Genomic DNA, 15596 nt, shown 5'->3' with positions numbered 1-15596 from the left:
GCCCCGAACTCCCCAGCCCCCGCCAGCTCCATCACGGAGCCAGCAGTCATGTTGGCGGCCAATCTGGCCGCCCAGGGCTCCTGCCCTGATCATCTGCCTTTCCAAACTAGGTCTCACTGATCGTGAGACCCGGCTCTGTGTCATACCCGGGTTTGGGAGCTGTGTGTACTCCCAATTTTTGGTTGTGTGGAAGCAAGGTAGGAGAAAAAGCTACCCAGGTTTTCCTCCTGCCTTGTTTCCACACAATCGAAAGTTGAGAGCACACACAGCTCCCAAACCCGGGCACGACAGTTTTTGATCGTGTGCATGACCTCTAAGAATATTGGTGAACATGTAAATAGGGGTAATCTGGTAGACATCATATGTTTGTACCAAATGCACATTTGCTGAGAGCCGGGCTTGGGCACTGGGTCTGGTGTTGCAGCACTGCCAGGATCTGTGCGGTTCCCGGAGGTTCTCATGGGCAGCCTGAGCTTGGCTGCTCATGAGAAAAGGCTCATAGTGGTCAGGAGAGGTCCTGTTATGGCTTGGAGAATAGGTCCCATTATGGCTTGGTAACATGGTAAGTAATGGGGAGCCAAAGTTAGGAATAAATGGACAGTGTTCACAACAGAGTACAAGGATCTGGAGTACAACCCCTTGAAGAACCAGCAGAGTTCTTCAAGGATCCGTATTGGGCTTAGCGGCACAGAGGACACACAGCTTAGGCCCTGTGTATTTAAGAGAACGTCTTCTACGCCATGAGCCCCACAGCCTGTTAAAATCATCTGGAGAGGTTCATCTGCGGTTGACGCCAACTCATCTGGTGGCTATGCGGGAATGGGCCTTCTCCATTGCTGCCCCTGGACTTTGGAATGCACTCCCTGTTGAAATAAGAGCCTCCCCAACTCCGGCAACTTTTAAGAAGACACATTTATTCACTCAGGCTTTTAATTAGATTTATAGTTTTAATTTTTTTTTAATACTGGTTTTTAAATGCGTTTAATGTTTTAAATGATTTTAATTGTTAATTAAACGGAGCTGAGCAGCAAGAAAATAACTCCCAAGAAGTTTCTTATGCATCAAAATCAAGTGTTGGCTGTACAAACCTCTCTTTAAATTGTTGGATATCAGACAAGACTGCATCTCTCTCCTCCCTTGCTTCAGCACTAAGGCTTTCATTTTTCAGCCCTTCAACCAGGTAATCTTCAACATCTGTTTGGGAACATTTGGGAGAGGGGGAAATTAGATGATGTACAGATGATACAAACACCATATATAGAAAGGCAAATTATCAGTTCAGCAACAACAGAAACACATTTTTCACAACAAACGTTATGCAAATATATTATATACAAAGTGAAAAAATGGGGGAGGGGTAATTTTTGTCGGTCTCCTCTTCTCTCTGAAACCCACTGTGCCTCCCAAAAATATGTCCCTGAGTGTCACACAACCTTAAGGGACATATTTCCAGGAGGCACAATGAGCTTCAGAGGAAAGGAAAGACTGGCAGAAATAATGCTTCCCCCATGACACCAACACACCATTAGTCTGGATGTCAGCCATTGTTAACAACAAGACTACTCAAGAAATAAAACAGAAATATATATAAATGCAATGAGCAACATTCAAACTAGAAGTCATGACTAAGCACCATTAAAATCAATGGCCACATTCAGATGTAATGGATAACCACAGTTAATTGTGGCCGAGGTTGTAACTCCATTATGCCCAAACATGCGAAACTGCAGTTACGGGCTGAAAGCTGCCTCTGGTTTGCCTTGACAAACTCCAATTTGAACCTTCGGTTATCTCTAAGGTTTGCCGCCGACACCTGAGGTTTGGCTGCTGAAGCAGCTATAACCACGGTTTCGCACCAATTTTCAAACCATGATTACAGAGGCAGTGGTGCAGACCCACCTGAGGACATGGCTGCTCCATGCTTTTGGTGCTTCTCGCTAGAAAACCAGCCCCACCCCTCCTATCAGATATGGAGCTACCAGGCTACAAGGACTCTGCCACGTCCTAGCCTGTACTAGTCGGTCTGTCAAGCTGCACAGTTGCCCTGAGGAAGCCCCAATTCTCACTCCTTCCCCTACTCTCCCCATCTGGCAAGCAGTAGGGCCAGTGCATGGGATGATAGGATGGGCACCAAATGCTGTGCTCCCCGAGAAGAGAGCAACACTATGCTGAAAAGTACCCATTTTCCCATGGACTGCTCACTCACGAGAGTGGCAGACTAAGGAGAATGAGGGAAGATGTGCTATGTAGGAAAGTCATGAGGATGGGGTACTTGGGCGAGTACTGTTCCAGTGTCGGTGACTGCTGCCAGGCTGCTGTCAAATCCTGTGCCCTGCCAGCCTGCATGCCCATGTGAGGATGTGAACCCCTGCCCGCGGCCCTGAAGGATGAGGACAACGTCCCAAGGCTCTCCTCTCCTGGGAATCCCCATGTAGGGAGATCTGCACACGGTGCCAGGCCAGACCCAACCTGGGAACTTTGAGCGGGTTTAAAGGTCTATGCCTGGCACCTGTGTTTACACCATCTATGTAAGTGGGTATGCCCTGGCAAAGGGCCCCTCATTGCAGGGATAGCCAGCATGAACAGGGCATCCCTCTCTGCCTGCACCATCCATGCAAATGGTTTGGGTGGGGGTGCTATTGGCAGGGTTTGAAAGACAACCCCCAGAAGGGATTCCCGAGCAGCCAAGTTCTATTATTTTTCTCAGAAAGGCTAGGGAAGGAGGGCCCAGCCCCTTTACAGGAGGGGGGGTTCATGTTCCCCCAGGCTTACTCATGATCAAGGCTGGTCACCAGGGTCAGTCCTGGGTCAACTGAAATCCTTCTTCAAGGATACAGCCACCAGAACAGGGCTTATTGGCCAGGCATGAGAGTAAATAGTCACAAGAACACCCCCAGAAAACTCATGAGAAGGACTATCAGAGGGGAGGCGAGAGAATTGCCCAGACAAGTCTGATATGAATACAGACAGCAAAACATTCCCTTCTATCACTAACACCTCCCTCACAGGAATGTCAGGCAATAGGTGCTCTAAATAAAGCAAGGATGTTTTCTGGATGGCAGACACAGAGAGTGGTACCCCAGAGACCATTTTCTTTGTCTTGGGGACTGCATACAAGCTGCTGAGAAATCCTAAATACGGTGGGCACAGGTATCCCAGAGAGTGCTTTCCTGATCCTGGGGATAGCGGCTAAGCTGCCACAGAAACAAGCCACCTGCCTGGCCGATCGCACCTGTGCACAGGTGCACCCTCGCCTACAGCCCTTGCAGTTGCCCCTGCTGCCCTGGGGTTGAAGGGAGAAGAGGAAAGTGCCCTCTCCCGCTATTCCCCAAGCCTGTTTATCCACATACAGCACAGAGATGGGACAGACCTGGGAGTTTTGAATTTGTGTAAGTGTACAGCCTGTTGGCCCATTCCACATCCATGCACGCAACCAGGCTATGGCACATGGGGTGTCACAATCTTCTCCAGGGTACATGCAAGGCTTCAGAAGGATTCGGGGGGAGAGAGGTAGTGGAGAACCTTTTCTAATTTTTACCATAGAGAGTTGGGGGGCCCATTAAAGCGGGACCCCTTGGGTTTATTGGTGGGTAAGTGGGCAGCTCAACTCGTGAGCTCGAAGTCCATGGGTGAGTCCAACAGTCACAGCATAGACATATTCCCCAGTAGCCTGGCCCTCCCATGAGAGTGTGAGCCCACTGGACAGCAAGCTGCCAGACAATGAATTTGTGATGGGTCTGGGTGGATTGCTTTGCCAAGATCACCCCGCATGACATCTTCCCTGGTTATGATGGGACAAAACGCCCAGCATCTTTTGCCCTCCCCACATCTGCATATCGCATTCTTGCAAGTGTGAATTTTCCTCTCCCATAATGAAAGAGGAATTCCAACCACCCCAGCCCCCAAAACCACCAGATAGCTTGTTCTTGTGTAGTGCTTTCAAGGTGCGGGGCTATTGGGGGCAACAGAGCTATCGCTGGCATTGCAGGGCATTTAAAGGGCTTTCAATGCCCTTTCCCTGCCGAGGACTGGAGGAGCGCTCAGGAAATGCACGGCATGCCCCTTCAAGATCGTAGCCAATCGCAGCTGCCCCGCTGACGTAGTGATACTTTGCCCACAGTCTGGCCTTGGAGCTGGCTGGGATTGGCCTCGGAGGAGCTCCCCTCTCCTGCAACTGGAGCTTGGCTGGCCGCGGTTTGGTGAACGTCTGCAGTGCAATTTGTAGTTTCAAACTGAAACCCTGGCCAAGATTAACTGCAGTTATCTGTTACATCTGAATGCAGCCAATTAGACAAGTTTGTCATGACTAACGGCTTAATTTCAATGAGGCTTAGTCATGAATAACTTAGTCCGGATGTAGACCAATGGTAGCAGGATTTGCTTAACTCTGGTAATTTATAGAGGCCGCAAAATTCAGCTTCTGTCAATAGCACAGAAAAGTGTATTTTTAACTGCAGGTTAAACACAGCCATGAGTATAGAGTGCATCAGATCTATATAGGAAAATCAATTTCTGCACATCCATTTTATTTTATGGATTGTGGGCACAGGAGTACCTACTCAGGGCTTCATCACATATTACACGGCACCACTGTTGGCCACCACATGCAAGAGAAAGCCATAGCCAATCCCTATTCCCTGGTACATGTTCCTATATAGTAATGCATTTATAGTATGGACTTTAAAAACAAACAAACCATGAACACATAAAAAAGATAATGTGCAAAGCAACTCTAACAGCAGACCAGTGGTTGGATGTGTTATAATAAAAATGCCAATTACTTCTGCAAACTCCTCTAAGTCCCCAACTCTCCCCACCCCTTCTAGAGCCGTCTGCTATGTTCATAGCACCAGGAAACGAGATAGAAAGCCTGGCCATAAAGTTTCAGAGTGGATCAGGAAGAGCAGTATGTAAACCGCTCAAGATTAAGTTGCGTTAGTTTTACTGCTTGTCTGTGATGTTATAAAATATCAAGAACACCAACAAGAAGGCAAGCTCAGCTGCAAATATTCTGGAGACAGAGAGAAAGAGAAAGGATAAGTAGAAGAGGGAGACAGAACAAATAGTTATTGTTTTGGCTAAACCCAATGCTTAATTTGCAAGAGAGAAGTAGCACTGTCTGCGTATATGGCAACAACCTTAGAATGGGTTCAGACAACACACAAAAAGCTGAACCACTGTTTCCCGGAGCTTGGTGGCGAGCCCAACATCCAGTGTGAGGGGGCTACAATATGCAGACATTGGTTATGTTGTTCAAACCCGCTATTTTGTCATATTCTACCCTACTTGTGGTTCCAAAACCAACACCTGTAACCAACTTCAATTCTTGGTTACAGATGTTGGGTTCAGAACCACTAAAGGTAAAGTGTGATGTCAAGTCGATTTCGACTCCTGGCACCCACAGAGCTCTGTGGTTTTCTTTTGGTAGAATACAGGAGGGGTTTACCATTGCCTCCTCTCGCGGAGTAGGAGATTATGCCTTTCAGCATCTTCCTATATTGCTGCTGCCCGATATAGTACCAGTGGGGATTCAAACCGGCAACCTTCTGCTTGTCATTCAAGTATTTCCTGGCTGCACCATTAGGTGGCTTGTAGGGAGCAATATGCCAAAATGGGCAAGTTGTGACGACATGACTGATGTTGGCATATCACCCCTAAATATACACCAAAAGCTGAGCTTGCCACCGAGCTCCAGGAACCAGTGGTTCAACTTTCTGCATGTCATCTGAACCCACCCTTAGAGTTTCAACATGTCATTCAAATATCTTTTAAATTAGAACTAGCAATAGCAATAGCACTTACATTTATATACCGCTCTATAGCCGGAGCTCTCTAAGCGGTTTACAATGATTTTAGCATATTGCCCCCAACATTCTGGGTACTCAACTAGACATTGATTTTAAAAATAGACCATAATCTGCTTAATATGAGACAGAGATCACTAGTGTTAATGACCGGATCACGATTTAGATATCAGGGCTGAGTGTGGAATATTGCAAGTAGTACTGGAAAAAAGTGTGCCTTGAGAGTTTACAGAGTTCATTTCCCTCACCACCAAGTAAACTCAGTTTTTGTCCCTAGACATCCACTGAGAATAAGGGACAAGCTTCCATTAATCATGCAAGTCTCATTTTAAAAATGAATCCACTTCCAACACTCTGATCATGTTATAAACTAACTCACACTACCAAAAAAAGAGAGAGAGCTGAAAATCTAGACATGCAGGGTATCAGTACAGTCTAACTTATTTCTGATCTGTGTTTTCTAAATGATATGATCGCTTCTGACGACACATTAGGCAGACATGGCAGTTAACTCAAGTGCCTGTCTTTCTAGTTTGTGTATATGGAGTGTACTTTCCCTATCAGAGGCCTTGAGACTCTGTGGATTGTTAAAGACGCAGCAAGTTTGATATAGGAGAGCGTGACATGCAATTAATCTCCATTCATAGCCTGCTCTACTTGGCAGTAAAGGAAGGCTCCTGCCTTAGAAGGGGATCCGAAGACTTCAATTAAAAACAGTCAGCTAACAAGAAAATAATCTAAGCTAAAGGAAAGGTGGCAGGTGCCGAAAATGAGTTGTTTATGAGAAATGTCAGTTTGGAACAATAAAGCACTGAGGGTTTTAAAAAGTGAAAGGAATTGACTGCACCACAACCTCAAATTTAGGAGGGGGTGGGGAAGAGAGAAGAAACCCACACATTCAGTTGGGAAAGACAACAGATTAGAAGAGCAGAGTTCATTGTCAAAGACAAAAGTAACAAATATTACATTTGAACCAAAGATCACTAGGGCTTTGCTATGGAAGCTGCTGTCAGCTTCCAATCTTAACTCAACCCTGGGATAATGCCTATGAGCATGTGCAGAGTCCTTTCTTCTCACCAAATAGGCAAAGCCAACTCACAACTAGAATTATGAGACAAAGGGCTGATCATGGAAAGCATCTTGCAGGTAAGTTTCAGTACGACACCTCCCATTTTACAGACAATGCATTTTAGAAGTTCTGTACTGAGAGCATGGAGAATAAATTATGCCAAGCAAAGCTATTTAGTTTATTGTATTTATTAAAAGTGTGTAACTCACCACATCTTAAAGGCTCAGTGCAGCTGCCCACCTGCATGATGGGACACAGCTCAGTGAAAGCACCCCAAAGCATGCTTTTTATACTGCAGAACACTGGAACTGGGAAAGTAACAACTGACTGGCACTACAAGGAACAGTGCCTGGTGTACAAACCGAAGGAACAGCATCCAGACTAGTTAACCATGGCTAAGCACCACTGAAATCAGTTAACTAGTTAATCATGACCAGTAAGTCCCATTAGTTTCAGTCATGACTAACTTAGTCTGGATGTTGCCCGACTGGGACTGACGGTTAATGGTTACTCCAGGTTGTAGGAGGCAACAGAGGGAGAGCTTGAGAAGCAACTCCTCACTTAAATTTGGCAGTGGTGGGGGAGAGGAATGACAGTTTTGTGGAGAGAGAAAATTTTGGGGAGGAAAGAAGAGTGCTTGGGAGGTGAATCTGCATCTCATCACAAATCTGTTTTCACTTGGCATAGCAGACAGGTTCGCAGAAAAAACCTATCAGAAAGAAACCTGGAAGCAACCTGACACACAGAAATTTGGCAGGTGGCACTTTTCCTGGCTTGGGAAGTGTGGTAGGAAAAGCATCACTTTGTAAATTTAGATGTGGCCAACTACTGTTTGTTTGTTTAATTTGTACACAGCCCCAAATTTCTGTCTCTAGACGGCTTATAACAACATAAAACCAAAACATAAATTAAAATCTTAAAACAATTTAAAACCACAAGTCTAGTTAAACAGCTTGGGTGAATTAGAGATTTTCTAGAAGTTGTTGGAGATGGGGAGTCTCTTGTTTAAGCAAGAAGCACATTCCCGAGTTTCGAGTGGCAACCAGAGGCGTTCTTACCCCCAGACCTTGGGGACCTGGTCTGTGGCCTCCAAGGGTCCAGAGTGGGTCTCCAGGATCCTCCTGTTGCCACCCCACACCTGCCCCACTGCGCCGAACTGCCAAAGTTTACCTTAATTTTAGTCACCAATGTGTGTGGCCAGGTGGAGTGAGCCAAGCAGGCCTCCCCCCCACCCCATGGTGGCAGTGGCAGGCAGAGGAGCTGCTGGGCCTGCCCGTTTGGCCCAGAGGCCCTTGAAAACTGCAAGGCGCTGAACTGCGGAGGCGCGCTGGAGCACCTCACCGTTTTCAAGGGCCACTGGACCAGATGGGTAGGCCCAGAGGCCACACCTCCCACCACCGCCATGGGGCGGGGGGAGGCCTGCTTGGCTCATCCCCATCCACCCCCGGCCGCACACGTTGGCAGCTAAAATTGAGGTAAATAATTTTTTTACCTTAATTTTAAAGCACAGCAGGGCAGCGGCAGGGCAGGTGCGCGGTAGCAACAGGAGGCCCTCCAAGATGCAGGGGGGCCACATGGCAGGGGGCCCATGCGACAGAAGCGATTCAGGCACCAAAATTATGTAGGTGCACCACTGGTGGCAACAGAGAAGGCCCATGCCTGCATCAGCACCAGATGAGCCTCTGGTTCTCTGAGAAGGATTGCTGGTCTTGTGGTAGAAAGCATGAATTGTCCCCTTTGCTAAGCACCATCCAGGTTTGCATTTGAATGAGATACATGTGTGAGCACTGTGAAATATTCCCCACAAGGGATGTGGCCAATCTAGGAAGAGCACCTGCATGCTTGCATGAAGAAGGTTCAAATTTCCCTCTCTGGCATCTCCAAGATAGGGCTGCGAGAGACTCCCACCTGCAACCTTGGAGAAGCTGCTGCCAGTCTGGGTAACAATATTGAGCTAGATGGACCAATGGTCTGACTCAGTATAAGGCAGCTTCCTATGTTCCTCTCTCAATGGGTGATGCAGCTCATAGTGAAGACAACATTCTCTTAAATACCATGGGCCTAAGCTCTTTAGGGCTTTATAGGTTAGAACCAGCACCTTTTATTTTCCCCAGAAACTTAATGGTAGCCAGTGTAGTTCTTTTAATATAGGAGTAATATGATCTCTCCGAGATGACCCAGAGACTAACCTGGCTGAGGCATTTGTTAACAACTGCAGTTTCCGGACTACGTACAAAAGCAGCCCCACATAGAGTGCATTGCAGTAGTCAAGTCTTGAGGTTACCAGCATTAGGGGTGTGCATGACCCGGTTCGGTGGTGGTCTATTCACAGGAATATTTTCCAGCCCTTCCTGGAGATGCCAGGTATTGAAGCTGGGACCTTCTGCATGCAAAGCGGGTACTCTACCACTGAGCTATGGCCCCATTTCCTAAGGGGGAAAACTTACAGCAGACAGCACTCACATGTAGTCACCCATTCAAATACCGACCAGGATGGGCCTGCTTAGCAAAGGGGATAATTCATGCTTGTTACTGCAAGACCAGCTTCCCTTGAAAAGCTTGTATTTTGTAATGGAAATAGCAGCCGTGAAGGACATAATCAAGATTGGGACCACAGCATGGTGAAGAGGAACTTAAGCCCTTCTTCCCCACTCCGCCCACCATCACACACACCTCAGCGCTGATCAGGAGGCATCACAGCTGCTGTCTTCCTCAGGAAGGATGCTCCCACTGGCACCAATGGGAGCTGTAAACTTTAGCAATAGCTATACTGAGCCATTTTTGGAAGGGCAGTATAGAAATCGAATCAAATAATAATAATATACGTTTTCGCATTTTAGAGGTGAGTATTCTGTGGACAAATTGGTTGTTCGTGGGAGTAAGAATGGCTGTTCCATAGGGCTGTGGTGGTAAGGATATTTGGCCCATGGAACAAAAATGTCCTTTAACCTCATCTGGAGTCATGATTTTTTTACATGCGAGTAGAACTTCCTACACCTAAGTAGTCCCCATTGGTTACACTAGATGTCCCCCAACTTTTTCAGTCCACAAAACCCATAATAATTTAACATTTCACTCCAGGGGAGTGCAGCGGTGAACCCCACATCCCAAGCACTGCACCCTCTGTGACTGTACTACTCACTGAGAATGTGAGTTTTTAGCAAATAAAAATGAACATTTCAAACCCCACACTAAAGAGGACCCATACATCAACAGCTCCATTCTCGGCATTTCAGAAAATCATACTGTGACCGACCTAAAGACTATCTGGGAGTTCGTCAAGTGCATTCTACGGGTCAGTCACCCACAATCACCACATTTTTGCTTTGTTTCTTGTCAGCTGTCCTGGGCACAAACTTCCTGGGTACACACAGTATCAACGTCTTTTGTCCATCCAAGCCATACACAGATGATAGTACTTCCCTTTGTGAATGTGGTTGCATCTCTGAGAGTATGTCTGGCTTGTTGTGTTTCATAGTGCCTACACAGGTCAACTCCTTGCTCAGGAGAGCCTCTGTCAGCTATACACAGGGCAGAGAGATGGTAGTTATCCCTCACCACAGTTCTCAGATTAACACCGCCCTGCACACGCAAGAACATCAGCTCTGTGGCAAGAAGGGTTTGGGTTTTCTGAACCGATTTTGACAATTTTCTTGCTGGTCAATAGTAAACTACCTGGGAAATTTTTGTTTGAACTACAAAACTTTAATCAGTAGGATAATCACCTAAAGCTTTAGCGGATGTGTTGTTGGAGATCCTCTTTCATCAGTGAAGGCAAATGTTAGTGGGTGGCAGGCCCGGCATTGTTAAGCAGCTGCTGAGAACCAAGGGCCCATAGAAGGACTCACTGTTGAGGCCCAAAACCACTCCAGTACCCAGAGTCTTCCTGTGGTTGTGGTGCAGCAACTCTCTCCAGATCCACCCACGTAGGAGACGGCTGATGGAAAGCAGTTTGCCAATGGCCCCCTGAAACTTGGAGCTCGCCCTGAAAGTTGAGAGTAAAGGGCATCCTCCTTTAGTTTTTTTTAGGGTTTACTTTTGTGTTTGCGTGCTGCTACTCAAAAGAATGAAAAGGAAAGTATTACAAACTGTCTTTCCTGCTAACAATGAATTTTAGCTCCGGTGGAGTCTCATGCTTCCTTTATCAGCTCAAAAAGGCACCTGTGCTGAGCTTTTTGTAATCTGCACATTTGGATAGAGCTAAATGAGAGGTGATAAACTAAGTATCTTTTAATTGCTCAACAGCCCTCATTTTAGTTGATATTCACACTTCCTTTAACAGCTCAAGAAGGCACTTGTACTGAGAGGTTTGATGACGTTAAAAATAAATGCATAACCCAGAAGCAGAGCACCGAGACCAAGCTACAGGAAAGATACAGTTAATTTTTCATTCCCAAATAACTTTTTAAAATCTGAAAACATATCGGGTACCCTTCCTTGGCAGTAGGCTTCGCTTCACTCTGTGAGGCTTGCTTCCAAGTAAACATGCACAAGACTGGGATTATTGGTTATGTTTGTTTGGGTGGGCCTGAGGCAGTCAGTTTAGACCCTCCTTAAGGACAGATCTCTACAAATCCTATATCCAATGACATCTACAACTCAAGGGTTGATTGTATCTTGAGTTACCAATTAATTTACTAAACCCCTGCTAACTGGGCAAAGAGGCACCTTTTACCGTGGTGATTCTCTTTATTTAGCAGGGGGAGAGTAACTGGCCCTATCCACCCCCAGCATAGTACTTCCAGTGACTGTTGCTGGTGTGTGTCTTATGTTTCTTTTTAGAATGTGAGCCCTTTGGGGACAGGGAGCCATCTTATTTGTTTGTTATCTCTCTTTGTAAACCGCCCTGAGCCATTTTTGGAAGGGCAGTAAAGAAATTGAATTTAATAATAATAATAATAATAATAATAATAATAATAATAATAATAATCCAGGACACTCAGGTTTAATTCCTGGTGCTGAAAAAGTTGGTCTTCACCCATGAAATCCAGTTCTGCAGTATTATTAAGAGAGTTTGGGGATACAGTGAAAATCAAGCATGCTTTGTAAGCTGCAAGGCCCTGATTATAGGGAACAATTAAGATAATATGTATTAGGAAGGATCACTGTCAAAAAAGTTGAGGGAGGAAGGACAAGGCTGGATTAACCCACATTCAAATTTCTTGAAACATAGAAGTCCATTAAAGGTACCATCCTTTTCTTACAGGGTCTTAAACTAGGGGATCGGCCTCATTTAAAGGGATTTAGAGTTACCTTCAAGAAGTATCTGGAGATCCTCAGAAATGGTACTTCTGACAGCTTGCATTGGGGACAGTCCTGAGGTGAAAAAATTGCCGTGGCTGTTTTCTTTTACTGCTATCGCTGCCTCTGAATTAGAAAGGAAACAGAGAAGATAGAAGTGATATACAAGAGAAATTTTTTTTTTAAAACACCCAACAACCAGGGAGGGACTGCTTGTAAAAAGGCCCCTCCTTTGCAGCTGCAAGGCCCAGCTTCTTTCATACAAAAATAAAGCCTAAACAGACACCTGTGAGAGGAATTAACAGCTTCTGTTGTAATTAGTATGCTGTTTTCTGGAGTAGCTTTCACACCTGACTCTACCAAACCATTGATCATTGCAGTCTGAGGAAATTGCCTAAAATCTGGATAAAATTAGGGATTATTTTGGTTTTCTAGAATTTAGATTCCAAAACTCCTCCTTAATTCCAAAAATGATTGGTGTTGGGTAGTAATTAGATTATTTATTAAATATATATTTACAGTTCAAATAAGTTTAGAGTTTATTTAAATGCACATTTAAATTTAACAAGTTTATTAAAACCCTTTAATTTTATTGTCAGACTAATACATGTCAGATTAAACACACGTCATTCTGTGTGTAGTGCACATATAATTGTTCATCCCTACACACATACAGTTATTCAAATTATGTTCAGTGCACATACAGAAATACACTCTGTATGCTACATTTTCAAAGAGTCTACTCCCAAGGTTGATTTTTAAAATGAGCACAAGTACAGACATTCACATAAAAATATGTTACACATGCAGATATCTATGCATACATACAAAGTAACATGTGAATAGCTCTAATCTTTAAAAAAAAAATTATATACCGCTCTTCAACCAAAGTTTGCAAAGCGATTTAAATAGAAAAATAAAGAATACATAAAGCCATAGAGCCAGTGTGTGGTGTAGTGGTTAGAGTGCTGGACTAGGACCGGGGAGACCCGAGTTCAAATCCCCATTCAGCCATGAAACTAGCTGGGTGACTCTGGGCCAGTCACTTCTCTCTCAGACTAACCTACTTCACAGGGTTGTTGTGACAGAGAAACTCAAGTATGTAGTACACCGCTCTGGGCTCCTTGGAGGAAGAGCGGGATATAAATGTAATAATAATAATAATAATAATAATAAATAAAATGACTGCCTATCCCCAAAGCTCTCACAATCTAATAAGAAACTTAAGGCAGACACCAGCACGATACGGTGTTGGGGTCAGCGAGGGCCAGTTGCTCTCCCCCTGCTAAAAACAAGAAAATGAATAGCCCTAATCTGACCCAGTAGATTACCCATGCTTAAGGCCAGACCAACTGACTTTTGAACATACTAGGATGAAATACGCCCACCAGCCATATCCTGTGACCTGCCAGGTTTTTGACAATTACACACACACACCCTACTTTGAGTCACCTTAAGTGGCACAGCGGGGAAATGCTTGACTAACAAGAAGAAGGTTGCTGGTTCAAATCCCTGCTGGTACTATATCAGGCAGCAGTGATACAGGAAGATGCTGAAAGGCATCATCTCATACTCTGAGGGAGGAGGCAATGATAAACCCCTCCTGTATTCTACCAAATAAAACCACAGGGCTCTGTGGGCGCCAGGTGTCAAAAGCGGTTTGACGGCACACTTTACCTTTATCCTACTTTGGGGCAATAATTGAAGCTATTCCCATGATACCTGGAAAATGGGCTAAGGGAGTTTAGCCCACTTTCCAGGGATCGTGGGGACCACCAGGTGCTCCTAAGGCAGCTAGCCCACCTAATTCCCCCTCCCCTTAAATGAGGTTAACGGAGCGAGCACTCCGTTAACCTCATTTTTCTGCTCGTGTGTCGCCGTGGCGTGCAGCAGCATGAGTAGACCCCCGACTCGAGGGCTCGGGGGTCTCTCCAGGATGTCCCGCGTGCTTGCACAGGGCATTCTGGAACTCCCGGGGCCACACAGCCCCCGATCCCCTCTGCCCCCGCTGGCTCTGTGATAGAGCCAGCAGCCTTGTGGGTGGCCGATCCAGCCACTCAGCTACAGGTGGCTGCTCATCTGCGGGGAGAGCGACCTAAGCCTGCTCTCCCCGCAGAACCCCCACAGGTGCTTTATCCTGCTCTGAGCTCTTTGGAGGAGGCATGGGATACAAATTGAACCAATCAATGGAACCAATTCCTTTGGGAGGGCTGGCTCTCCCTCGCTAGAGGTCTTCAATCAAAGGCTGGATAGCCTTCTGTTGGGCATGCTCTAGCTTTCCTGCATTGACTAAAGTAGGGGTTTTCAACCCGGAGGACTGGAACCCCGTGGTGGTGGTGGGGATACTTTGAAACTTCACAGGCTGTACACAGGGTACCCAGAACCCTCCCGCCTCCCTGGCCAACTTGCACGCTACACCATTGGCTCCCTCTCCAGAAGGGGAGGGGAAGGAGTGTCAGGCAGCATCCCTCCCTCTCCATGTGACTAGCTGGCGAGGTGCTCAGGCTCAACTCACCCCTCCCTCAGCTTGCCTGACAGACTCGGCAGCAAGGAAAACACTGGCTGATGTTTGGTGTCAACACTGCCCTGGCTGCCAAGTCTGTCTGTCAGGCTGAGGGAAGGGTGGGCTGAGCCCGAGCAACTAGCCAGCCATGTGGAGGAGAGAAAAGAGAGAGGCAGGGTCAGGTGGGGGATATGCTGTGAAGCCCTGGCCATGAGACTCCAGAGGAGGAAGGAAATCAGAGAGACGGTTCTCATGACCAGCCTAGGGCAGCCCAGCTTGCGTTAGGCTGATTGTGAGAAGTCGCTGGATCCTTGAGGATCCCTCCTGTCATGACTCCCACCAGAACCAGAGGAGGGGGGCGTAATTTACTGGGGTTGAATCCTTGTCTGTAAGGGATTCACCATCCACTTTATTTTAATGTGGGAATGGGACAAACCATGCTTTCCACATAAAATTCCTGGGGGAGGTTAAAGTGGCAAAACCCTCCCAAAAAATGTTGAGCAGTCCTAGACCTTCAAAGGCACCTGACTAAGGCAGACCCAAAATGAAGAGCAGCACTCTTCAGCAACAAGGATTTATTAAAAGAAAAAAGATTAAAAGATTAAAAGAAAAAAGTATGCAATAAGAACAATTGTCTTTTCATAAAACAGATTGTAAGAGAGAGATCAGTAAATAAAAATAACTCCCCTGGAACTTCCCTGGCGCATCTAACTGACTTGTCCTAACTTATTACTCACAGGCTGCGGCCTTCCCATGTCCCCAGCAGCTCTCAGCCTACTGCTTCCTCAGGGACCTCCTGGGACAGACTAACTAACAAGCCAAAGCTTCTGCTGGTGGCTGAGCCAGAAATCCCTGCCCAGTCCTCTGGATTGATCCCTTCGATTTGAACTTCCCAGGCTTTTCTTTCCGTTTTAGGAAAGGCCTCCCCTCCCAGCAGTTACTCTAAGTGAGGCCTAGTCCTCCCTCCCATCCTTACTAT

At 46.1% G+C, this 15596-nt stretch overlaps 1 protein-coding gene across 1 annotated transcript in view; it reads right to left on the bottom strand.

The window, feature by feature from the left end:
* SKAP1 (src kinase associated phosphoprotein 1) overlaps positions 1-15596 on the bottom strand; it is a 435964-nt gene that overhangs the window by 420176 nt on the left and 192 nt on the right. Inside the window, exons 2-3 of the mRNA XM_053262673.1 lie at positions 12127-12240; positions 1089-1194 (exon numbers count right to left, since the gene is read on the bottom strand). Coding sequence (XP_053118648.1) covers positions 1089-1194; positions 12127-12178 — 158 coding nt within the window. The 5' untranslated portion in view covers positions 12179-12240. The remainder of the gene's footprint in view (positions 1-1088; positions 1195-12126; positions 12241-15596) is intronic.

Source organism: Hemicordylus capensis, chromosome 6 (assembly GCF_027244095.1).
Source record: "Hemicordylus capensis ecotype Gifberg chromosome 6, rHemCap1.1.pri, whole genome shotgun sequence".
NCBI classification, from domain to species: domain Eukaryota; kingdom Metazoa; phylum Chordata; class Lepidosauria; order Squamata; family Cordylidae; genus Hemicordylus; species Hemicordylus capensis.
The sequence above is the reverse complement of the archived record's forward strand: the minus strand, read 5'-3'. Positions and strand labels throughout refer to the sequence as shown.